This window comes from Rhea americana, unplaced genomic scaffold (genome assembly GCF_003343005.1).
Source record: "Rhea americana isolate MKP2758 unplaced genomic scaffold, rheAme1 scaffold_218, whole genome shotgun sequence".
NCBI classification, from domain to species: Eukaryota; Metazoa; Chordata; class Aves; order Rheiformes; family Rheidae; genus Rhea; species Rhea americana.
In genome coordinates, this window is record NW_028186321.1 from 398817 (window position 1) to 425091 (window position 26275).

At 38.3% G+C, this 26275-nt stretch overlaps 2 protein-coding genes across 8 annotated transcripts in view; both read left to right on the top strand.

The window, feature by feature from the left end:
- The first annotated feature begins 1079 nt into the window (after positions 1-1079).
- NSMCE4A (NSE4A component of SMC5/6 complex) lies at positions 1080-14047 on the top strand. 2 transcript variants are annotated; one of them, XM_085305255.1, is made up of 10 exons: positions 1082-1555; positions 2972-3052; positions 3640-3770; positions 5581-5732; positions 7579-7678; positions 9687-9777; positions 10316-10410; positions 11702-11750; positions 12458-12549; positions 13323-14047. In XM_085305255.1, exons 1-10 carry the CDS (start codon positions 1249-1251, stop codon positions 13404-13406), a joined length of 1182 nt encoding a protein of 393 aa, XP_085161381.1. In that variant the 5' UTR covers positions 1082-1248; the 3' UTR covers positions 13407-14047. The 2 variants fall into 2 exon arrangements, with proteins under 2 accessions (XP_085161382.1, XP_085161381.1); XM_085305256.1 differs by lacking the exon at positions 11702-11750 and having other exon boundaries at positions 1080-1555; positions 13323-13410.
- A 1656-nt stretch (positions 14048-15703) lies between these two features.
- ATE1 (arginyltransferase 1) overlaps positions 15704-26275 on the top strand; it is an 86671-nt gene continuing 76099 nt past the window's right edge. For 3 of the 6 annotated variants that reach the window (XM_085305257.1, XM_085305260.1, XM_085305259.1), the window contains exons 1-5: positions 15964-16189; positions 17632-17695; positions 19423-19485; positions 20265-20368; positions 21203-21475. In XM_085305257.1, coding sequence (XP_085161383.1) covers positions 16087-16189; positions 17632-17695; positions 19423-19485; positions 20265-20368; positions 21203-21475 — 607 coding nt within the window. In that variant the 5' untranslated portion in view covers positions 15964-16086. Of the gene's footprint in view, positions 15824-15963; positions 16190-17631; positions 17696-18571; positions 18705-19422; positions 19486-19765; positions 19839-20264; positions 20369-21202; positions 21476-26275 lie in introns of those variants that run through there. The other 3 variants (XM_085305258.1, XM_085305262.1, XM_085305263.1) reach the window with 3 other exon arrangements.

Genomic DNA, 26275 nt, shown 5'->3' on the forward strand with positions numbered 1-26275 from the left:
ATTTTCCAGACTGTTACTGTGCTGTGTACCTGTACGTGCACTGCCCTCTCCTGGAAAACACACTGGATCCTGCTGTGCCTTGTTGTGATGGTGGAGTCCTATCTGTTACCACAGTAAGGTGCTCTCCTGGCTGTTAGCAGGCACCTCCTTTACCAGGGGCTGCGTCTTTAGCAGAGACCTGGCCTGCTGCTCAAAGCGGCAGTGTGCAGTGAAGGAGGCCTCCCCAGCTAGGCTAGCTCTGCTCGGGTTTTCTTGGACGTGAAGTTTGTGCAWAACTTTGGTTTATAAATCTTTTGTGGCTGCACAGGTAAGCAGTACCAGAGTACCAGAGTTCGTATGCTCTCATCACCCCCCCCCCCGAGTGTGTGATAAACTATCTCCTTTAGAAGGGCTCTGCGTCTTTCTTTAAACAGATCTGCTATTTATATTGAGAAAAACAAAAGCGGAAGCACGCTTTCTATGGCAACACCTACGAAGCTCCCGTTTCAGGGAAAATGGTAGTGCCTCATACATGACAGCGCGCACCGCCACACATTTAGCGAGCGTTTCAGGCACAAGGGCACTTCCATCCCCTCTACAGTCCGGATTTGCGTGCGCTGGCTCTGCCCCGGGTAACGCTCTGACGAGCGTACTCGGAACAACGAAGCAGGCACCAGGAATCTAGGAACAGTGACGGAAAACTACCTTGGAAGCTCAACTACAGGTAGGAGCTCGGGGCAGGGAGAGGGTCGCCACGCACGGCCGCCTGGCGCCTCTCCACACACCGCCGCTGCTTCACAGCGCGCGGGGACGCGGGCCGAGCGCCGCCCCGCCGCGGCCGCTCCGCGCTGCCGCCTCAGGAAATGGCGGCCGCGCGGCCCCGCTGGCGGCGGGCTCGCGTGCCGCGGCGCAGCGGGCAGCTCTCGGGCTCCTCCCCGCGGGCCTGCCCTCGCTCCGGGCCGCGCTCCGCACCGCCCTCCGGGCGCGCCGCTATGCGGAGCCGCCGCCGCGCCCACCGCCACGGCCGGCACCACCCGCTAGGCGGAACGCGGCAGCCTTGGCCGCGCCCCTCCAAGCGGCTCCGCGGTTTGGCCCTCGCGGGCCGCCGTGGGGCTGGGTAACGGCGTCCCGCTGCGCCGTTGGCGCTTGGGCGGCGGCTGCGGCCGGGCGCTTGAGGGCGGCCGCCGGGGCCGGGGCCGGGCGAGGCGCCTCCTTCGTCCCTCGTCCCTCCCCTGCGGCGGCTGGTGGGGCCCGGGGCGCCGCGCAGCCATGTCTGAGGCGGGCGGGAGCGGTGACTTCTCCTCCCCGCGCAGCTCGGGCTCGGACTGCAGCCGCCCCTCGCTGCCGTCCACCTCTCGCAACGGCGCGGTGTCCGAGCACAAGCAGCAGCGGCTCTCGGGCGGCCTCGGCCGCCCGCGCCCCCCAGCCTCCGAGGAGGAGGAGGAGGAAGAGGAGCCGGAGGTGGCGTGGGGGAGGCCCAGGCGGCCGGAGAGCGCCGAGGCCACCGGCGGCGGCGACGAGCGCAGCAGGAGGATGATCCGCAACCAGTACCGGGAGCTCATCTACAGCGTGCAGCGTAAGCGGGGGTGCGCCCGGGGCCCCGCCGCCGGCCCGGCCCGTGCCGCCGGCCCCGCGCTGGCGCGCCGGCCCTCCGGCGGGGTGTCTCCGGCCCGAAGGGAATGAGGCCTGCAAGCGGGTGCTGGGGCTGGCCGGTCTGGATCTGCTGAAGTACTTTCTCTGGGAGCTTGAAGTTCTCTGGGCAGCTGAAATCGTTCTCTGGGCAGCTGAAATCTTGGTCTCGTAGTTAGCTGGGAACTTGTCTCCCTGAAGACGTGGGGATGCGGAAGGATGGATTGCTTATGGAGGGCTTTGCCGCACATAACGTGCGTTCGAGTGCATTGATGCAGGGAGCGAACGTTCCTCAAGCTAGAGAAATACTGACGACTGTTAAGTTTCTGTCTGTTGTGCTTGGGAACAATCCCTAATTTGAAACTGCAAATACCAGGATCTGCTGATGCCAGAAAGTTATCCTTAGGCTTTCTGGAAAGTGCCAGGAAGTTTTTAATACCTCTCTACAGAGATCTAGTTTTGGTGGTTTTTTGCTTTTATTTTCAGTTTTTTTTCCTTCTTCCATGCATATTTAGAGTATGCTGTTTTTCTCATTACTGTATTTTTGAGGTGTGACAATGCTTGTTTGAGTAAGCACTACTAACTTCAGCAGCTCTTAGTGTTGGCTGTCTTCTGCATACTTGCTAAACTTACTGTTTTTTTCATTCTGTTTTTAAGAGATTGCACCACAGTTTGTGGATGATCCAGTTCCTGTTTATGTAATCTGGCATTTTCCAAGAAATTCAATAGTGTTATGTCTCTGCATTGAGTATGCTGTATATTCTTAAAACACTTAGGGGTGGTGAGTAGCTGTTTGGAATGTGTATGTATGAAGACTTTCAGACATCCAAAGTGTATAGAAGTAACTGTTTGACATGATGATTGTCAGAAATCATCAAGCATTTTTTTTTCCAGAAAATCCACAGTAGTTTAAACAGGTGAAACAAACAATGTGCAGTAAACTGCAGGATCTGATAACTGCTTGGACACAGATATAAAGTACCTGGAACTATGAGGAATCTGGCACTACTAAGCTTAGAGCTTTTTAGTAAAATATATTTTGGAGTGATGACATTGGATGTCCATAATTCATGCAACTACAGTAGGTGATATGGTTCTAAATTAATTTCAACCATATGAGTCTTGTTCCATGGAAGTAAATGCAAAGTTACTACTAAGCGTATGAGTGAGCATTGATAAAAATTGGGCCTATACAGTCTCACAATGAAAGTATTATAGACTCTTGCGCATTTTGAGTGTGCTGGGGTATGAACCAGGCAGTTTAGCTTGAGTTACAAGTATGCATTTCTTGGTACTTTTATATTTATGTAATTTGGAGTTTCATTTGGAGTTTTTCTTCCTCTCTTACCCCCTGCCTCCCTAGAAAATCGTGAGGATATGCTGAATTCAAAAAGCAATAAACTGACAGAAGCTTTGGAAGAAGCCAATAAGCTGTTCAGTGGAGGTAAAAACAAGTTCTGTAGCTCTTGTTAGAGGTGATTGCTTGACAGCTGGCCAAGTGTGAAGAGATGATGCCTTAAATTAAAAAATACAAAAACAAAAAAACTCCTTAACGGCATGAGATTCAATTTAGACTCAAATGCTTTCTCAAAAAATGAAAGTATAACTTCAAATAAATAACTTCAACTGAAGAGGATTTGCTTGAATAAGATGTTGTCAGAATATAAATATCATTACTTTAGTGTTTATTTGTACTTAGAAATGTTTTTTGCTTTATAGTACAATATACATAAATAGTACACAAATTAGGTTCGTTTCTCTTTACTTAGAGGAGGAAATCATGTTAATAAAAAATACATTTTTTTTCTGCAAAATGACGTGTCAGACCTTCAAATTTGCCTTTGCCTGTGTCATCCTCTCCCTTTCTTCTTTTTGTGGGAATAGCAAGTACTATGTTATTTATTATGTTAGAGGTCACTACAATGGCCTTTACAAATCTTTAAACCTAGGATATTCTGTATGCKAAGCTTTGCTATTATATTTTTGACAATTAGGTATAATTGTCATACAATTTTTTTTCTTCTTTAACAGTCTCCTGTGCACGAGAGGCTGCACTGGATGCCCAGTTTCTTGTCTTGGCATCAAATCTAGGAAAGGAGAAGGCCAATGAATTGCACTCTGAGATGACAGCATTTGATTCACCAGCATATGCGGAAGATTTAGTAAGTTCCAAACTGAGAATTTGCTAAGAACTGTTCTAGAAGTTTTCCCTTTTGTTGTAGAGTCATAAAAGTAAAGCCTTAGATGGTCAGGCAAAACATGACCATTCTGATAGAACTTAACACACTTCCTGTGACTTTCTTTGATTAACTTTCTAGTTAGTATTGTTAGTTATTTTAAACTATGCATTTAATGTTTCCAATTTACAGAGGAAATGGGAGAGAGGAGGAAAAGTAACTTGTGAATGTAGTGCCCACTATGGAATAATTGTACTTTTACTGCTCCATCACAGTTCAGTTAGTCCATGCAGAGCAGAGGGGGTTTTGTGCCTTTTTGGTTTTTTGGTGTTGTTGTTGTAGTTTTGTAGTTTCCTAGTAGTGAAGTAGTTACTTTATTCTGTTCACTTTTTCATGCATTTTTTTCAAGGTCCTAGGTGACTGATATGAAATGGGACTTTGGGTTACTTAGATGCTTTTAGACATCCCCTGCTTATCTCTTACACTGCAGCTGATTGGAAGAGTCAGTTCACAATAGCAATTGGAGCAGACTTTTTTCTTATTTTTTCTCCGAGATAATTTTTGCTATATGTTTTAGTAGCTGTATAAAGAGTCTGAGTCTTTGGTCAGGACTCTACAATATAAGAAAATCAAGTTTCATTCCCCTATTAAAGTTCTGCTGAGGAAGGATGGATTGGTGGGTTCAGGGTTGGGCTGAAGAAGTTGTTTTACTGTGTCTAAAAAGCTAGGCTTCCTGGAACTATGTGGTGTTCAGAAAGTGTGAGATACTTTTATTTCATAATGCAGTTTAAGTAGTGATTTGCTACTTCATAGATCACTGAAATTCTGTTGGGATACAGTTTTATTTATGCATAGCTCTCTTTCTTTGCTAATCCTGCTTAGTGATTATTGCAAACATACCAAAAGTTCTGTGAGTGTGGAAAGCTCTCAAATTGGTTCTTTACTGAAGACAGTGAGTCTCTCTGATCAGTGCATCCAATCAAATAGTGGGGCTTGTAATCATTATTAGGTTAACATTTGAGCTTAAGTTTAGGATTAGTGTTATTGCAGTCATTGAATTGATGACAGTTACCAAATCTTGTTCTTGAATTCACTGACAGGAGACTGCATAAGAAGCACTATACTTTTATTTTCTTCCACTTTTTCATCATTCAGAGGATAGAAATTCAGGTGACCTTTACAGTTATCTAGGAGTGATGATAGTCTAAATAAGAAGAAGAACAAAAAAGGCTGCTTATCTTCTGTAGTGTGTATGTTATCATCTATGATATAAGAAAGATTTGTTGAGGAAAGAAATACCTTCCTATTGGACCTAATGAAATMTTTGGAAAGATAAGACTGACTTGTATCTGAAAGCACATTTAAGATCTCTTGAAATGAGAGTTAACCCTAGTCTTGATTTTCTTGTAGTCCATGCATTTTCTGACACTAAAATTGCTGTGTTCACTGACGACTTGCTTTTTTGGTAAAAGTTACAAGTCATTCGTTTTTATAAGAATTACTCATTGCTAAATACTAATATTGGATTTTGTCATTAATTTAATTTAGATAAAATTGTACCCTAATATGGAGTTTAATAGTACACACAGCATGGCTGTTGCCTGTATACTGTGTAAGTGTATATGCAGATGTTTTTGTTTTCCCTGAAGCTTTGCAAAAATTGAGGTTCTTTTGTTATGCAATGATATTAAATATTAATCTAGCAGAACAAACACCGTAACACAGTATTTCACTGTTAATGCATCTACTGATCTCTCTCCAAGTGAATTTCCTTTTCAATATTTTTCATTTGTAGCTAACATTCATGGGTCTAAATCGCATAGAAGTAGAAGAAAAGGATAGTGATAATGAGGGCATTTCTGGTGGATATTTACCTAGTAATGCCTGGCATAAACTGGGATCAGAAGCAGAGAAGTATTTCAGAAGAGCACCTTCTTTTCACTACATGTAAGTTTATTTAAGGAAAATTGTATATACTGTAGTTAATGGCCTTTAATTGACATTATTCTAAAAGAGAATTTTGTACTAATCTTAAGTGCCCTAGACTTGTGATGAAGATTTTAGTTTCAGGTTGCAGAGTGCCAACAAGGACTTCTACATAGCATCTGTTCTAACAGGGAACAACTCCTTGTCTCCTAAATATCTCCTAATATTTTTCTCTTTGAGTCTGACTTAGCTTAGATACTAAATAATGTCTTTTGTATATTTAAGAGATAATAAGGTATTCTTGATTTACTTCTTTCAGGCCTAAACCAATAGACTTAATCATCCTCTTTGCTTTCAAGGCTGACTCATCACTTTCATTTCTCTCAGCATAAAAGCTGCAGCTAAAGGCATTAATAGTGGATCATTCATTTTTTTACTAGGGTTTGATTAGTCCCTAAAAGATTAAAATCCTGTATCTTTTACCTGATAACTGTATCGTGAGGCTTTGTCAAAATAGAGGTCAACAGTCCTTTTCATGCATCTGTGTTAATGGGCTATCTCTTAGTGGCTTTCTTTTCAGCTCTATCTTTGGAAGAAATCACCTGATTACTGGCAAGTGTCCTTATGTGGAATCAGTGTATTCTCTCTTTTTATGAGTAGGCAATCCATTTAGTATGAATCTTTCTAGCTGCTATAAAATGACCCTCAGTCACCTGGCTTATAGACAGTACTCCAGTTTAAATCTCAGCCCACAATAGCAGTGTTTAGTACCATCAAATTATGGTGATAGAGCTGATAGAATATTTCAAATCCATACTTGCACTTCCAAGGTGAAAGTTCTAAATGATAAGTATAATACTGTCCTAAGAAAATTATAAAAACTGCAGAAAAGACTACTTTGAGTTTTTTTTTTTCTGTTCTGTGTAGTTGAGTTTTGAGATCTTCAGTAATGGTGGGCTTATGATGGAAGATGTTAATATTAGCAAATATTAGAAAAGTGTTTGTTTTAAGTAAAAGTAGAGTCCTTTTTGTTCGAGGAGAACTACTTAATTTTGACTCCATGTATTATTATCTGAGGTCCAAATTCTTTTTCCATGGTCAGTCTCTTAATTTTTTGAAATGGAGCGGTGGTAAATTGCCCAACACATGCTACTAAATTTCTGGATACCTGCTGAAATGACTTGAATTGACACTCAATTCACACTTTCTTCTGTAGGCATTTAACTTGGATATTTAAGGCAGCCAAAGTTAGAGCCTAAGTTACTGATATAGTCAACAGAGAGAGAATAGCAGTTCACAAAAGTGCCTAAAGTTAGTGAATATATTAGTCTCATTATTTAATAAGAAACTTTGGATCTCTTTTCAGTGTACTTAATGTTCTATTGATTGATTCTATAGTATCAGATTTTTTTTAAAAAAAAACCCTTATTTTAAAAGACTCTTCTTATTGCAGACCAGAACTTATCAGCACTGAGCAGTAGATGAAAAAGATGAATGTTATACGGAAGCAGTTTGCATACAGAGAAGTCTGCAATAAAAATAAATAGAGATTTTAGAGGATATGAACATTATACGTTATGTTTCAGTCCAAAAGTTACTCTAGTTTTAAGAGAATTAGACTTAGTAAATTTCAGTAAAGAAGAAATGTTGGAATAATTAGTGTAAAACATCCTATTATTGTGAAGCTATCAGCATGTATTGGGAATAACTACTGGGGATGGTTGTTTGCAGAAGACTGTAAATGTGATAAGAGGTTTTGTTTAGATTTTAGTCATTATTTTGCAAATTTATCAGGAAATCAACTACTCAGTATTGATTTCTTAACAAACACTGAAAAAAAATTTCTCTATGTTTTTATTTGGTTTAGGTTGGGATCTTTCAAGTCTGATCCTCCAGTGCCAAGGCAACGGATTGAGAGGCAGAAAAAGACTACAGGAAGAGAAGAGAAAAGGGCAATGCCTGCTCAGGTTTGTGAAGTACTATTTTTATTAATGATTATTTTATAGAATCATCATTGCAAATGATTTTTAAATCATTTTGTTGCTTTTGCCATTTCCAATTTTGTAGTCCTGCGCTGTCTTGTACTGAAGGATTCAGATTTAAATCTTAGGCCTCTTGCTTTGTTTTGTGCTGACTGAGGTATTTCATTAATAGACAATGATGAAATAGGATTGACAGACTGATTTTTTTTTTTTAGCTTCTAATATTTCCATAGACAATGGTTTACTACCAGGACTTGTCTTTCAAACAGAGATGTATAAATACAGAAAGTTCATCCACAATGGATGGCGATCAGACCTTCCAAAGTAATAAAAAGATCTGGGGAGCTTGTATGGCATTACTATTTATTGAGAGATCATACCCGTAGAACTGTAACAAAATATAGCAGAGAATCTTGCTTTTAAGTGTATTTTTGTCAGTTTTAGGAAAGGAAAATGATATTAAGGTATTTTTCATTCTCTCATGAAGAATGATTAATTGCCCACTTACTGAAGTCTTGCAACTCTTTGATAGTATTTTTATAGAATTTTTTTGTTTGTCAGCAAAGATGTTGATACTGCTGAAAGAGGAAAGAATTTGGATTGATAAGTGATGAAGAAAATGATAAATAGTGTTCTCTTTGTCTACCTATACTTCAGTAGTTGGCCAGGTGTTAGTATGAAATCTCTGGAACAGTAATCATCAGTAGAAGAGAGCAAGACAAGTTCACAATAGCTTCTTTGCTCACTGTTTTGAAAGGAAAAACAGAAAAGAAATTTGAGTTACTGTGTTCTCAAGTGTTTTTTTTTTCTTTTAATAACTGTCTGTGGCATTCATATAAGTAGTTGATTCATTAACAGTAACAAACTAATTAGGTCACTACAATATTTTTCTTACCTTCTGTTTCCCTATTCCTTCTGTCTTCCTGTGTCAAAATGGCAAACATCTGAGCACTTAAATTAAGAGGGACTTAGAGAGTTTGAAAAAGTAAAGCCATGTTTTTACTGGGTACATACGGCTGATAATAACTGTTCAGAGAGAGACAAAACATTGTGGTGGCTTTTAAATATAACCTGTTTCTTAATAATCCAAATAATGAGAGGAATTGTGACATAGTGAATTGTGAGTAGTGACAGAAATAGTGGCAGTAAGGCTTGTAGTGGCAAGGAGAGGAGGAGGGGGGTTGAGAGAGTTGCTACTGAAAGTATGTAATCGCTTTTCATGTTTATAGAGGTAAACACTCAGCAATGTATGTTTTAGTTTGTTAGACACATGGTTGTTTGTAAAGGTTTCTGTTACTAGTATTATTGCAGGGTGGTCAATGGAAAAGTGTTGGTTAACAGAAACAGGAAATAGTTTGTTGAAAAGCATACCCCAGTGAATCTGGTACTCTGCAGATTATAGTACTTGGAAGATAATTTGATGTACCTTCTTTATAGATAGTGAACAAATCTAAAATTGGAGTAATATATCCTTTAAGATTTCAAGCTTGACCCCATGACTTTTCTTACACAGTAAATTTGGGTACCTTTTCTGAATACATATTAACGATCTTAATAAACAATCTACTTCAATTTCTTTAATAAGTGCACAGATTAAGTATCATCAGGGTTCTCTCAGTTCCTCTGAGTTAGGGGAAAGTAAAAGAGTATACTTGTAAATACGCTCAAAACATATAAACAATAATCCTTTCAGTTTGGCATTGTGCAGTGGAAACTTATTCCTAAAGCATTTTGCAAATTCTATCTTATTTTTGCATAAGTGTCTGTAACTGTGCCCATGTGGCATGGTAAGAAAATTGTATCATTTATATAATGTGTTTGTGAAGGGCCTTTTAGTACTTGCTTTTTTTTTTTTTTTTACAATTCAGATCTTGTATTTCTACTTACATTTAAACTTTCTAGAAAAGTGTTTTTCAAAACAGAACACGTTTATCTTACAACAGTAGGTATATGCATTGGCAATGCTATTCTTGATACAGCAACTTTTTTCCAGTTAAAAAAGATGGAGGAATCTCATCAGGAAGCGACAGAAAAAGAAGTAGAGAGGATCTTGGGATTTCTGCAGACTCATTTTAAAAATGATCGTAAGTATGACTTCCATTTAGCTTTTAAGGCATTAATTTGAGAAAATGAATACTCAAAGTCTTCTACAGTTAGAGTGGCTCTGAAGTTTGTAAGCAGAAATCCTTATGCTGAAGGTTTTATGTTGACTGGGGGTGCTTTTTGAACACTAAATACCCATTGGGGTTTGAAGACAACCCAAAGTCAGTTTTCCCCCTATTAGAACATGTTTTTGGAGAAAAAATTGAATGGGGAGTTAGTTTCATACTTTGTATATATTTTATTTATATATAGACTGCTCCTTTATTTCCTTTCTCATATATAGAGGGAGGCAAACGGGGAAGAAAATAGCAGACTAGAAAATTGCAGGGGAGGCAAAATGGGGAAGAAAATAAATTTAACACTGCATATAATTGGGAATTCAACATTACAACTAAATTGACATAAACATTTAGTTAGGTTTTTAAATGAGTACTGAATTTCTTAAGTTTGTATTTACAGATCTGTTAGCTTTGTGTATACTACCTTTTTTTAACAACTAACACATTTTTGCATCTCTAGCTGATGCACCTATTTCCTTCTTTGATCTTGTGATTGATCCAAACTCTTTTGCACGCACTGTGGAAAACATTTTTCACGTGTCCTTCATTATAAGGGTAAGACATGATATGCTCTTGAAATCTTACTTTGATACTGCAATTATAGAGAATTTTTGATTTGTAGTTTTGAACCCTTTGGTATTGAAAGATTAAGATCTAAATATTAGGATTCCTGATGTGTTTTGCATAGACTATGGTATTTGATAATTAAGTAGAATGAAGACAGAATTGACAGATTAGTTTTTCTACTAGATTTTTCTGCTAACCTAGTCAATTTATTAACAAAGCAATAGTGAACCTTTCACTGTCAATACATTTACTTTTCAGAAAGTACTCCTATGTTAATATATTTATAAAGAGTATGTCACTTTTACTTACTTTTGTTATTCAGTTAAAAATGTCTCAGTTTGATCTTCAAGGGTAAACAATGTCTAAGAGCCCATAACTAGGCTGTGTAATAATGTTTAAGCAGTGAAAAGCCAGAAGGTATAGCTCTATGTCTTGAAGCCTCCCTGATGTTGACTCTTGAAATAGAACGAGGGAAAAATACTATTGAGAAGGTTTTTCTTTCAGTGTTAGATCCCATGAAATGGTAGAGTTCAGATAAGGTCACAAAAGGTCCGTTCAAGACCACTTTAAGAAGGTTTAAAAATTAATGAATGAAGTTTTGGAGATTTAAAGTCAGTTTAAAGGATTGGTCAGTTTAAAAAGAAATGACTTTCACATTTTATAATATTATAAAGTCTTGTTTTTATACTTGTTTGTTCAAGCATTACAACTTATTTCAGTGACACTTTCAATCTTACTCTCACATCTTCGTGGGTTAATAAATTTGTTCCAAGCATATCTTCAATTAAAAGTTAGTGTTCTGTTCTCCACATAAGATAGCACAAAGATTCTTTTGTAATTTTTTTATGTTTTTTTTGAGCCTGTAGACTGTGCTTCAAGCTATATTAATTTGACGTTAATAAATGTCTAATTAATAAAATGTGTTTGCTGAACTTAGGAAAAGAGAAAAATCTACAAATACATTTTGGCTAAATGTTGTGGCTTATATACTTTGGTTAGCCCTTCATTATCATATCACAATATATTTAATGAATGGTTCTGACTTTTTAAATTTTTTATAATCTAATTTTAATGAACTGCCTGGTAGAAACTGTGTCCTCCTTTATGAATAACTACTATATTTAAATAAAAATTTTAATACTAAATATGAATAAAAATTCTTATCAGTGTATGTGCATGCTTATGAAATACAGTATCAGTGGATAATTGTGACAGCTCAGTGTCTTACCTCATTTGGATAGTTTTAATGTCTGAAATTTTACATCTTACTGTCTTTTAGGATGGTTTTGCACGATTAAAACTGGATGAGGATAAATTGCCAGTAATAGGTAAAATTCGTTTAGAAGACTAAACACTTTTGCTACAACATTAGAAAGTAGCTCCATCTTGCGCATCACAAAACATTAAGTACCTATTTAGCTGCAAGAGTAGAGATTTGGGGATAAGTGTGGAAGGCAACTGACGGCATGGAAACTTAAGAATTGAAAAAGTTGTGACCATTTAAATATTGAAATACAGAAAAAGTTGTCTGTTATTTATAAAGTTTCTATTCATAGAATTGAAAGGTTATTCTTTTTCATTGTAAGTGATATTTTGGCTAATGAGTGTATGAACTTTGTTGTGTTTTGCTAAGATAGTATATTTTGTATGTGAGAAATCTCGACTTTTACCTAGTTGAGCTGTGAAGTGCTGCAGCTTTAAAACAGTTGAAAGGAAATGCCATCCTATGTACTGGGTCTTCAGCTTTCATTCCCAGAGAATATCAGTGGGCTTAAGACTTTGGGTTTTCATGAAAGATTAAATACTTATTTCCTTCTGAGACTCTGAAAAATGTTAGTTTCTAGGGTTCTGTGAGATAACACTAAAGAAATTTCTCAGGAAGCATAGGGTACCAATTATTGATTGAGACAAGTTTAGTGGAGTATGTTTTACTCATCCAATTCTTGTGACAGTTATATTCCTGAAAGAAAATAAGAAAATGACTTTTAAGAACTTTGCAACTGTAAAGATTATGAAAATATAATATTTTGAACAGAGCCTGCAAAAGATGATGAGGGAAATGAGGATGACCGTAGTGCTCAAGTACGGAACCAAGCTGTCATATCTCTGAGCCACCAAGAATGGAAGGTATAATCAATAGCACTTGGTGCCTTTGTGTTTTTTAAGTATAAGAAGTCTTGTGATAGCTATGTTGTTACATAGTCAGAGTAGGGTAGGATTTGCTGTATATGTTAATGTCACTGCACGTCATTTTATAGATTTCGGAACAATCATGAGTATGAAGTTTTAACTGCAAGAAAAATAAGCAGAAACAGGATGGAAACTTGATCCTTGAAGCTTATTTGATTTAAGTGCTTCTAACTTAAAACTGTGCAATAATTTGCCTTTACTATTTCATATGAGAACCAAGTAAGAATGGAGTCTTTTTTTCTTCCCTCTTATATAACATCTGCTGTCAGATGGGATGTTCTGAAGTCCAAACAGAAGGTGATACACAAGAGCGGTAGTTTCAGCTACCAGCTGAAGCTTTCATGAACTGCTCTGTTTTATTCTCTCCATTCAGAACTGCTCTTTCTAAAATGCTCTCAAATACTTATATCTGTTTAGTCCTAAGCAGCAAGAGTACAACTTTGGAGTGGATTAGAATTCAAGCTGTCAGTAACGCTCCATATATTTCCTCAGTGTATGTTGTTTTAAATAAATCTTCAGCACAAAGTGTTTCTTAGCATAAGCAACTTGTCTCCTTTGTTCCTCAAAATGTGTAGAATAGACTTAGTCATTTGCAACAGTGCTTTAGAAAGAGAAATCTCTTAGTTTCTCTTCAGTAACTGCAATTATATTGAAATAGTTCATCTCATTGTAACTTAAGATGCTTTTAAAATTTCGTTATCTCTAAACAGGAAATTGTGGAGACATTTGAAATAACAGAACCCGTGATTGGTCCTCCTTGTAACAGCAATGAAGATGAAATGGAGATAGCTTAATTCTTCAAGCAAGTTCTTTTCATAAATCAAACTGAATAAATAAGGATACAATGTGTGAGTTCCTTATGGACATAGAAAAACCTGCAAAGAAGCTACCTGTGGTTACACATGTAGAAACACTTTAAGAAGGATAATTATTTAACATCTGAGAATTTCTGTATTCTTGATCTCTTCATGGATCAAAACTTCCCTTCTTTAATCTTCTTGGCAGTTATGAACTGAAAAGACTTTACTTTTACATTTGATGGCCAGTTAAGTGGCATGCTGTAGTTCATTTTTGAGACTCTATACTTGTACTCGAAATGCAATGCTATGAAGAATCATAGCATAGTTTTTGTACTTTTTAAAAACTTACTGACAGCTGATGTTCTTGTTAATAGATTAGTCTGAAGAAGGGCTTAGGGGAACAGGAAGAGAAGACAGGTTCCTTGCAGAATCTTTTAAATAATAGGACTGAATTATTTTATTATCATAAACATATTAAGTTCTAGAAATTAATTACATATTGTCTTAATGTCTTCTCTTTTTTTCCCCTTAGGTGCCTTAAAGAAAAATATTTTAAAATGTTTCCTTCAAGTAAGGTTTTATGTGTATATATTGTGCAATTAAATTTATTTTTATTAGAACCATTTGACACTTTATTTTAGCTGTCTTGTCTATATTATAGTCACATGGGTAGAAGTTATCCTATAATTCTATTTTATTATGGCTTTGTTTACAACTTTCTGTAAAGTTTACTGAGGGTTTTACAAGCTTGTATAAGAAAGGAAATGCTATTCCTGTTTCATCTGTGTCTTTCACCAGCAGCTGCCTGGAAATGGAGTTATGTGGTTAACCATCTTGGTTTTTATTATCTTAATACTCTTGGGCATCACGAGGAAAAAATGATACTGTCCTTCTGTTCTCAAAATTTCTTGAAATCAAGGTTTGATATTTGGGAATTTGATCTCAGCTCTCTAGATAAGGGTGAAAAAAACAAGAGAAATTGCTAAGTTTATCATGTGTTTCTTGCTTTGAAAGATATTAGGACAAGGCATTATTTTCCTCAGCAGAAACACAACATGACTCCATCCTCAGAAAATGCTCTTTTGAAGAAGGCCATTTCTGGTGTTTTCAAGATTATTTCACACTTTCCCTTTTGCTTTAGACAAGTGTTTCTGCTAAAAAGGCTGAGGTCATACTTACTAAATGGATGTTGAGGATCTATTATTAGTTTTCTTAAACCCTGCATTCAGCAGGGTGTTTACAAAAAAATAATAATATAAATGCAATCTTTTGCATTTCAGAGAAGTAGTATTCTGCTTGAAATTCCACTTCACCAGTAGGTGTCTGAAGAATGCAGTATGGTATTCATCTGCAGTCCTGTTACTAGCAGAATGTCTCTAGGTGATGATAAAATGTGATCAGGTTATGAGGATATTTGAAAACAGACATAGCTTGATCATCTTTGGTCACCTGCAGTAAAGCAGACAGCTGTATTTCTTCAGCCTTCCATGCTAGCTTCTGCTTTATTCTGAAGTTGACGGGTATTTGCTACTGAAGACTAAGATGAAAAAGTATCAAATTGTTGTGTGAAATCTGGCACAGGAGTGCCTTGAACTGATCAAGCTAACATCAGATCAGGCTTATTTGTGTTGTCTGACGATGCTGTTGTCTTTGTCTGCTTGTTTGATGCTAATTCCATTGTATTGGCAAGGGTTGAGAGTCTCCTTTACGAATGGCAGATCCAGGGTAGATCTGTGTATTTTTTTTCCTGAAGGCAGCAAGTGTTAACTCACCTGCAGGACTGGCCGCGAGAATGTTCTATAAAGGTAAAACAAATCAATGAAGCCAGTGTACGTATTCTAGTTCACTGTGGAAGTTTAATTAGTACTTATTGCCTGTGCTATGGCACTTGCATGCTATGTTTAGTGTGGTTGTGCACCACTAACTAGCAGGTTATAGTGGCTTTAGAAAGAAGCTTTAAGTAGTAAAAGCAGTAGTAGGTTTCAAGTAGGAAAAGCAGTATTCTTAATCTCAGCAGTGGCTTCACTTGGTTAAAATAACACCATYGCACCATGCCGCAGTTCGGGTTCGCCAACACCGCCTTGCCATGCTGCGGAGAAGGCCTAAGCGGGAGAATTTCGGCTCGACAGTTCTTAAGCCGAGCCAGGGGCCCAGGGAAGGCATCAGCGGGGCTCGCTGCGGGAGCCAGCACGCATCGAGAAGCCAACCTGGAAGCGGCCGGGCCCCGGCCGCGTCCGCGCGGCTGCCCCCGCCCCGGTGGCCCCGCGGCCGGCGGGGGCGCTGCGGGGCGGGCAGCGCCGGCGCGCAGGGCCGGCGGGGCACGATGCGCTGCGCCGTGGTGGAGTACAGGGGCTGGAAGGAGGGCTACCCCTGCGGCTACTGCGCCTCGGCGCAGGGGAAGGTCTCGGCCGGTGAGTGCGGGGAGGGGGCGGGCGGGCGAGAGCGGCCCGCGGCGCGGCCGCGCCCTCGCTGAAGACAGGAGCCTGCCTTGCACCCGCCCTGAGCAAATATGGCGGGGCCGCGGGCGGCCGCTTCCTGCGGGGCGCTGCCAGTGGCCTGCCCGTAGCAAAGATGGCGGCGGCGGCGGCAGTTTCCGGGGCTCCCGGGGTGTGCGGCGGGCCGGCGGGCCGGGTGGTGTCCTGAGCGGCGCGGCGCGGCCGGGCCGTCGCGGACCATGGCGGCGGCCGAGGGCTCCCTTAGCATCGTCGAGTACTTCGGGGGAGAGAGCGGCTACCGCTGCGGCTACTGCAAGAACGAGACCGGCAACCTGTCCCATGGTGCGGGCTGAGCGGCGCGGCGGGGCGCGGCCGCGCTGCGAGGGGCTCAGAGCGGCGGAGCGGCGGCTGCCGCCGCGCTCTGCCCCCTGCCCTGCTGCCGCGCTCGGCCGCGGCAAGAGCCGCCGGCGGGCCGGGGCGTGCAGCCGGGGCCCGGGCCGGGCGCCGGGGCCGGGGCCGCGTTGCTCCGCGGTGCGCGGTGGTTACTGAGCTGCCTGCTTCGCCGCCGCGGCAGCGCAGCCTCCCCTCGGCTGTGCAATTGACTATTGATTTACTAATATCTGAAACGTAAAACGTTACTGTGGGAAAGAGAAGGGCRAAGGACCTGTGGTTTTGAGGGGGCCCTTTTTTCCAGCTGTGACTTTTGGAGGAAGCGTGTTTTCCACTAATAATAATTTATAATTAAATACTTATTTAATAATATGTGGTTACTAATAAAATGAAATCTGAAGAGATATTTGCATGAYACCTAGTGAAGGTGTTTACCCTTGATTCCTTTAGTTATCAACCTGTTTTGTCGGATGGGAGATTCACCCTTGAAACTCCGTGCTTGCCGTGCGTAGTGAGATCAGCACGGAAGACTTTTTTCCCCCCAGTGTAGCAATACATACGTGTAACGTGTATGACTTAAAACTTTTACCTGATGATGACAGTGCTCTATTTTTAGGATGTTTTTATTGTATTCCTCGCTGTCTGTTTAATCCCTACACGTGCGACATGATGTTCAGTCCGTTAGTGGTAGATAGCCACGTGTAAAAGTTACAAGCCGGCTGTGTTTTTTGAGTAACAGGTCTGAGCCTTCTTGCTTAAGCCAGGTTATATTTTAAGAAGGCTGAGAACTGACAGTGCAAAGTGTTTTTTTCCTTCAGAGCCAGCCTGGAGAGGGTGAGAGCCTGTCTACATGGAAGGGTTCAGCAGGCTTAAAGCTGTGGCTGGGCAAGCTGTCCTTCAGGCAGCTCTGCAGGACGTGGGGAATATTCCTTTCCCTCAGTTCCTGGCCAGAGATTACGTTTCCCACACATCTACTCAGCTCCAAACTGCGAGTGGAATTGCTCCCGAAATGGTCCCTGGAAATGATCAGAGTTAGCTTCAGCATCTTTCATAAGATTTTTCTGACCCAGATCAGTTTGGCAGAGAAAAAACTGTATGTGGTGTTTTGTTGTGTGTCTCGGGGTAAGGTAACAGGTGGGACAGCAATCCTTTAACATTGATGGTCAGGATTTATGTAGCTGCCTTTTTTTTTTCTTTTTTTTTTCTCCATGTTAAGCTGTTGTGTTTACATTCGTTTGAGTGAGATTCGGAGAATCCAAATCCTTGAAGGACATCTATTCAAAAGTCATGATTAGCTGATTTGTTTTATGATAATATTTTTATGGAATCTGTTATATTTGAATGACCATCATTAGATCCTTTAAAACATTAAAGTGTATGACTGTTTATTGCAGGTATGTGGGCACATTCGATGACAGTTCGAGATTACCAGGATCTCATAGATAGAGGATGGCGAAGGTAAGCTAAAAACAAAAATTAGTCTACAAAGGCATGTTGTCAGTTTAGTTCAGTTAGAATCCAGATAGAAATTATAGGTTTGTTAAAAAAAATAAAAATAAAAAAATATGAAGCTTCTATAAAAGATGGCAATAAGGAGCTTTTTCTAGAAATGTTGCACTAAGTATAACAAAAAAATAAGTGAAAAAATTTGAACAAATRTTTGTCTGTACTCTGAGACTTTGTTACAGTGTAGAAGGAGAGGAAAAAAGGATTTCCTTGTTTTGCCATACAAAAATGGTGATTATAATAAAGATCACATGGGAATTAAAACTTTCATCAATAAGGGGTAAATATGTTTGCAGAGCATGCTATATTTAAATTGAGAATATTTCTTCAAAATGKTCTCTAATTTATTATAGCAAATATTGAATATGATGATATAATGCACCATTTCTTTTCAATGGTGTTTGGAGCTTTACATTACTTCTGTTTTTGGAATTGTGCTTTAAAAATACATGCTATAGTCAGTCTGCAAACTTTATATCTCATGTCTTAACAAAATGGTAAATTTCTTGCACTAACTGTTCAGTGTTTTTGAGTTCAACCATTGCTGAGCTAGCTTTGTATGGATAGAGTGATTTAAATATGGGTATGTATGCCTAGATATTTTGAAAGTCTTGAATGTTCTAAAACACTTTGAGGCACTATGTGCACCTCAAATGCAAATTATTTTCAGAAGCTGTAAATACAAGAACTGAACAGCTCAGTCTCTTTTACAGTGTTCCGTTCCTTTCTATACCGTCTAGCAACTCCCGCACACAGAAGCAAATGTCTAGTCTAACAAGGACAATTTGGTGACTTTATAAATGCTTTTAAACATATCTATTCTTTTAGACACGCTACATAAACAAATTGCAGCAAAGCAAGATGAGCTTTAAAGGTCCTTTGCACCCTCAACTGTAATGTGACTCTATGAAGGCAGGCAAACAGAAAGAGCTATCAATTTAAAGCGGTGCTGGGGTGACAGGTATGACTTGACCATCTTTTACAGCCTTGAGGGTTGTTCACTAGATGCAAATTTGAAAAAGACTGTTACCTCATCCTCCTRTATAATACTGGGATTCCTGGAAATATTACTGCAGAATATGTTCGGAAACTTTTTATTTCAGACACTGTTCACTAAGGATATGATAAATTTTGAAACTCATATTACTGGTTTAAAATCTTTTTTTTTTTTTTTCCCTCTCTGTATGCTGTTCTGCTCTGAGTCTTTTGACTGCAGGAGCGGCCGCTTTCATTGCTAAGTTTCTGTTTTTGGAAGATGGTAGTGGGTATTTTGTCTGGAGTATTAGAGCTTATCCCTGCAGCTGTTCCCAGCTCTACCAAGGAGCAGACAAAAGTGCGGGATTCAGACTCTTGTCAGATGCCTTGCAGTTAGATTCTGAACAAGAATCTGAACTTCTAGGCAGGAATTTTGCTGGAGAATCCAGAATATCTTTCAGATTCAAAAAACATACCAGACACAACATACTTTCTTAGTTGTGTTTTCTGATTAAATTCTGTTAAGTATTATTTGGTTATTTTAAGTTTGGAAGGATAGTATTTTAGTATAGTAGCAAAAAGCTGAAGAGCTTTCTTCAAGACTTTTATTACTCTTCATGTAAGATACTGATATTTTAAAGAAAATATTTTTTTCCATTCATTTTTTAGTCTATATATCTTTAATTTTAAATTATTATTTGTAGAAGTGGAAAATATGTCTACAAACCCATCATGAATCAAACATGTTGTCCTCAATATACAATAAGGTAAGAGACTCTGGATGTTATTTTTGTAATTACTTGGCTTCATATGTGTGCAACCATAAATTGTCTTTGTTGCTTTAAATACATAAAAAAGAAAGATTAATTTACTTCTAATGATACTTTAAATACTGAATATATACTMCTAGGTTCATGCACAAGCACATCAGTGGGTCTGTAATGTTTTCCTGTAAGTAGCCTACTATGCATGTGCCCTTGCCTTTTGCTTCTGGATTGCAGTCCAAGGTAGAAACCTTGTGATTGCTTTCTTGTTCACTTCTTGCAGGCAAGACAGTGGGTCCGTATTCCACAAACACTGCTTTTAGTAGCCTGAATAAGAGAGGCTATCAGCTGAATTGGTATGAATAATTTTCTAGATACACTTTTATGGCATAAGTAGTTGTAATGTTATTATTAATGCTGTATCTATTAGATGTGAAAAATTCTAGTGTATCAGCCTCCTAGGAAAGTGTTTTCTTTGTTTTCTACAGCAGTTACGGCTATCCTGATGTATCTTTGCAATTATGGAATGTTTTGGATGTTTGTCACTATAAAGATGAATATTATGCAGTACAAGGCAGCAGAATTTTACTAACTCAAAGGTGTTGGTAAAATACATTATTGCTTAATATAAGGAAATGTAAAATAAGGAAAATGTAAATACAGGAGAAATAACAATAAAATACATATACAATGCAATTTTTGAAGTGGTTCTGTACATTTTCCTGAAATAGTCCTTCCTCAAAAGAAATAGATGTATAAAATATTTCTTTTTTATTTTTAAGATGTCAGGCTTTGCACTTTCAGACCTCCAAATCTCACAAGAAAGTTCTGAAAAAAATGTTGAAATTTATTTCAAAAGGAGATGTTTCGAAAGTGATGAGTGGAGGTAAGAAATTCTTGGTGTTTGAAAATGAAGACTAATGTTTGAAATGAGGATCAATTTCTTGTGTTGACTGGTTGTGTTGAGTGGTTAATATACTTTTATGTTTGTATACAGGCTCTTTTGTAAAGAGTTGGAGAGTTGGCTAGGTTGTATCTTTTATAGCCTGTGTTGAATCAAGGGTAGGCACTATGTATTTGTGGTAGCTGACCTCCTGCTGTTTTCTACCTTTGTTGAGGAGTTAGTTGCCTTGTGCTTTGCACAGACTGGCTTATTTTCTTTCCAGTCTCTGGCCATACTCGTATTTTTTAGCCAAGTGTCTCAGAGAAACGGTCCCTCATTTTACCTCTAGTAGATAAGCGTGATAATCTGGACAGGACTGAGCAGGAGAGTGGGTGGCAAAGAAAAAGAAGAGCAAGCAGGAAAAGGAAGGTTTTTCTTCTAGATGACTGAAAAGTCTCATTCCATTTATCCTCCACTAAAACCAAGACTGGATAGTCTGGGTTCTCTGGGTTGCAATGCAACTTGTGTTCATTCTGCAACATTATACTTTGACTTTTTATTTATTTATTTTTATTTTTTATTTATGGCACAAGATTAGTGGGGATTGTCTGGTGGAGTGAACAAAACTATTCTTATTTATGGATTGGTATTAGCTATCAGTGGCATAAAGGAAGCTTTCAGTGTTTAGACTGGGAGGTTATTGCAATAACCAATATCTACTGGAAAACAGTTCTAAAATTAGAAGGAATTTAATGTTAACACTGATTGTGCAAAGTGTGAGTTAYCATTATGCAGAGGGCAATTCACTCATGCAGTTTTTGCCTTTATTRCTTACAGAAGAATCTATGGATTCCCACATAGAGGATATAGTCTCATGCAGTTATGAATACAGAAGTGAATCTCATGTCAGTCAGGCTGAATTGACGCCTTTGAGTGTGGATCACACAGAGAGAGTGGAGACTGAAGACAAGGATAAAGAACAAATGAAAGGAGAGGTGAATGTGCAAAAGGTGGAATCTGGTTCTCTTCAGATCCATGTAGCTAAAGACACATCAGTCCCTGGAGAACCATCGCATTCGACTAAAATTGTTCATGCATTACCCAAGCCAGGTATTCAAATTTCCTACAGTAACYGGGATATTTTATCATTGTTTCATATATTGTTTAAGTCCTTCCTTTGTCTTGTCTGGTAAATCAAGACTTACTTCTTTTTATTCCACATACTCTTGACAATTTATGTAATGACAGTGTATAAACTGAGAAATGTTGCATGTTACTTAGTTTGTTAGTTCTTCCTGAAAGTGTCATTATGTTCATCTTATTCAATTTTATAGGTTAGTTATTGAGAACAGATGATAGTCTTCTGTAACTCTGTAAAATGTTTAGGTTGTAGTGCAGTAGATCAAGGTGGTCAAACCTCATCAGACCAGTTCCTGGTTTTGGGTACGTCCACGTATAGAACAGGGTGTRTTTTCAGCTCTTTCCTTTATTCTGGGTAGATGTGATGACACAAGCTTTACATACCTTGAGATGCATTTGTGCCAGACGGTAAATTTGGTTGTTAGGTCAGCRTGCATTCACTGACAGTTGTTTTCCACTTCTGAGTGGTAAAGAAGGTGGGCCTCTTGGGGAGTGCATGCAGCTATGGCCAGTGCTAGCAAGAGTACTAGCTATTCAGTTAGGTTAATGCTTAACCTTGTCTCTTGTGCAGCATTTCAAAGCCAAACTAAAGTCTAAAAGGAGGTCTTAAGTATTGTTTTCATATTATCTCATTTTTATATGTTGTCTTATTCTACAAATTGCTTTTTATCTTAGTTATACACCTCTGTAAATTATTTATWTAAGGCTGTATTTTTTTATGCTGTCATAGACTTATGCCAGAGACCTRTCTGGTGTTGGAAATATATTTAGTGTATTACTGTGCTTTCAGTTTTTATGCTCAGAGAAAATTGTGTAGCTTTCTGTTGATTTAAAAAAAATTAGATCCTTCTGCTCTTCTATGAAGAATGACTTTTTCGAATTGAGTTTTTTTCATCTGTTCAGGAGCTTGTTTGCAGTATCACTAAAACGTGAAATTTTGAAAGACTACAATAATTTCTAATATGTTTTTACCTGAGAATTTAATACTGCATTTCTGTAAGGAACAAAAATAAGGCAATCTAACTTATTTTAATTTCTGATGCATTTATACAAAGATATGACTCTTTAATTTGCCAAAAAGTGAAAATAAGTGTTTACAAATATCAAGAGTTTTGTTTGAAATTCAGTGGAATACTGGAGGTATTTTTAGCATTTTTATAGTGTGGTAAATTTTTACTTTTATTTTTTTTTAAACTACAGAAAAGCAAAATGCTTCTCTCTTTGGGCTGAGTTTGCACATGAAATCCTTACCCTAAAAAAGAATTGTCTTACCATCAGTCATCTGATTGTAATCTTTATTTTTTTTGTATGTGTGATAGCTGCTGTGATCCCTTTATTGTGGCACAAGAGCCTAAGTCTGGATCTGATGGCAGTTGTGTTAAACTTTTCACACAGCTTGTTGTAACAGGGAAGACCATATGTCACAGCTGTTGAGTAATCCTCTTTGTGGTGTGATCATATCTGTGGCACGTGCAGAAAAGTCCTTGAGAGTCCCTAGGGGGAAAAAAAGAAAGATACTGGCAACTGCTGCTACCAGGATGCTCATGCAGAATGCTGCTGGTTGCCTCTTTCCTTATGCCTGCATAGTTCTTCTTTTGCCTGTTGACCATGTTCTTGTGAGATGGGAGCACTTTCTGGAAGGAAGACAGTAAAAGATCGAGGTAGGCTTTGCCAGAATAATTTCCATAATACTAATACAGCCTATACTGGAAAAGGAARTGGATAAATTGCTCTGACGGACTTATGGCCCAAGGGTTGCAGAGTAGGCAACCTTCTTTTATGGAGAATGTTTTCAGTTATGCATAACAATCACAGTGGGCTTTTCAGAAAAATGGAGGGTATTTCCTGAACTGCAGTTAGCCAACACATGGTAAATAATATTAGCTAAAATCCTTGTGAAGACTAAGTACTTCAGAGTTTCTGCATATGYTGGTGAGTAGTACTAATTCCTAATTTCACCCAGCTATTACATGTTAAAAATGCCTTTATCTTCACATAGATTTTGTCTCCTCCCTTTTATAGTTTGGCTAATTCTAAGTAAAACAATRTTTGTTTGTTTGTTTTCCTTAGGAACACTGATCCCATTTGGATCAGAATTTCACCAGTTTAAAAAGAAATTATGCATCTAAACAAAAAGGAATGGTTTTAGAAATAGTCAGAACCAGCAGTAGTGCTAAATGGAAACAGTACTGTTATGTGTTCCTGGCAAACATATCCAGAATTGTTAAAGGCTATTTTTTACCTATTAAGGTATTTTAAATCTTTATTTTTAAAATGCAGTTAATTTATGCTAGAACTTCTATGTACCTGTTGTAGGATTTTTCAAAAACCTCTTTTTAAAATAATGAATAGCAAAACTTTGGGTTATGTAGACCTCGTTTTAGAAACAAATGAAGTGGTAATTGACAGCAAGTGACAATCTTGGGTAAAGAGTATTAATATAAACTTGCCATTGTTTTGAAAAAGGCAAGGTATAGTCTTCAATTATGTTAAGAATAACATTGTTTAAAACTTTGACACTGGGAAAGCAGGTAAAGGAAGTTTGAAACATTGTTTGTATTTGATTTTTCAAAAAAAGGGGGGTAATATGTTCATTACTGTGCTTTTTTCTTTCTTCAGATTTTAAAGGAGTAAAAGTGAATAATAAATGCATTAGAAAGCTTATTTAGTTTTTTTCTCCCCCTTTTTTAAAGTATGTGGTGTCATAGGTCAAACTTAGTTCAAAATTTTCCAGATAGAAAAATGTTTACCTTTCATCTTGGAAAATGTAGACATATTCCATAATAAGATTGTTTAATTGCATTTTTATTTCTATATAAACAAAACAGGTCATTGTTCTATAGGAATAATGGGCTGTTTCTGCACAGTTTCAGAGAGAGAAGAAAGTTTGCTTATGTCTGTATGCACACTCATTGTTTTAAGCTTTCCTTGCTGACTTCTATAGCTTACAGAAGATAAGAGACATGAAACAGATCCTGAGCCAGATGAATTACTCAACCATTCTTCAAATGAATTAYGAGTATTTTAAATAAACTCTTTTACTGATTTATTTGCCAATGGACATAATGTCTGTAATTTCCTCATAATACTTCTATTTTTTCTGCTGAATACTTTTAACTGTGTGGATGGTGCAAGTAATTCAAAAAGCCTTTCTCCAATTGCCGTTACTGTAAGCTTGTTCTTGTAAAATACCTGGTTTCTATATTTTTCCGTAACTAGAGCCTGTGACTGGGATTTAATTAAAAGAATTCTGATCATGTATATTTTGGGAAAACTGATGACTACTCTCCAGTCATCATCTTAAAGTAATAGCAGCAATAAAAAATGATAAATTAGTGTTTTGCTCTTTAAATAAGAATTTTGTTCAATTTATTATATTGATCATAGTATGAAAGCTCTTAGAACAACAACAACAAAATCCACCAAACARAAGTCCAGACTAGAAAAACCCCACCATTTGATAATATGGCCCGGGAGTTTTCCTGACGAGTGTCCAGGGTGAGTTAAGCCATCATATTCTGCCTGGCGTTTGCATTAAAAATAATAGTTTCCAGCCTTACTGATGCTTGAAAATTGATCTCAATCTAGATCAAAGTATCTTGACAGTGGCTACAGTGCATCTTTAGGTACAGAAAGATGCAGGCAGCAGCTCTGAAGCATGCAATTCTTTGCAAGCAAAGTGAATCCAAGAACAACAATGAGCATTTAAAATATTAACACTCACCATTACCAGTTTGTATAAGTATACCGGTGTTCCTTTTGTCAGTGGAAAAGGTTTGAAATGGGCAAAGGATGAGAAAGATGTCACTTTTGGCTGGGAATTACCAGTAAGAGGAGGGAGGAGGAAAGAAAGCTCATTACATTTTCACAGAAGTTCTGTGAAAAATAATTTTCACGTAATTTTCAGGCCTCAAAGAGAGTAAAGTGGGATAAACCATAATTAAGTCTGGATTTGGCTTATCCTTTATCTCTTATAAATACTAGCAGAGTTGAAGTGTGTCGTCTTCCTAATGCTTAAAATGAAAGGATTTCCCCTTCAAAGGTACTTACTTTCCCATTTGAAAAGATAAATTTTTTAAAAGTTGCCAGTGTGAGTCTCTTGGAAATGCGCAGATTTCAGGAGAACRCTAATGGCATAAAAGACTACTTCAGCAGCTTGTCATAGTAGTTGTTTCGTTTCATTTTCTGTGTTCTACACAAGATGTATGACTGTGTATTTCCCTATGTGGGAGTAGTCTTTTTCSACTTTCTTCCTATCCTTTCTAAATCCTTAATATTATGGTGCTTTTTTGGCTTGCTGCAACTCGTCCACCATTGCCTTTGAGAGCGAGAGAAAGGGAGAGCAGAATTAGAGTTACTTTGTAATACATTGGCTGGTTTCTGCTGTAATTTTGAATGTACCTCTCCCTCTGCTGAGGGCGACCCTCCCTGTGTTGAATGTAACTTTCTGCAGCAATTGAGAGGCTTTGACTGGGACTCTTTTGAAATTGGTTATTTCTTCTGCTACTTTTTCCAGTGCTGCAGCAGAGATTGATGCAGGTTTTACTTAATTTCTAGAGTGAAGTATGCTGCTTAGAATAAATAATGGTGTTATAAAACTTAAGGAAAGATGAAAGGTGTACCTGATAGCACTAGCAAAATGTTTAATGTTTTTCCTTTTTAAAAAAAAAAAAAAAAAAAAAAAAAAAAAAAAAAAAAAAGCTTTTTTCCCCAAGTTTGATACTGACTGTAAATTCATTTATTAAAATTACTATGTGTAGGGAAATTGCT

Bases quoted from the DNA above. Each gene is read 5' to 3' on its own strand.
- NSMCE4A (XM_085305255.1), top strand. From the start codon at position 1,249: ATGTCTGAGGCGGGCGGGAGCGGTGACTTCTCCTCCCCGCGCAGCTCG. The intron at 3,053-3,639 runs GTAAAAACAAGT...CTTCTTTAACAG, and splicing joins CAATAAGCTGTTCAGTGGAG to TCTCCTGTGCACGAGAGGCT. The intron at 10,411-11,701 runs GTAAGACATGAT...ACTGTCTTTTAG, and splicing joins ACGTGTCCTTCATTATAAGG to GATGGTTTTGCACGATTAAA.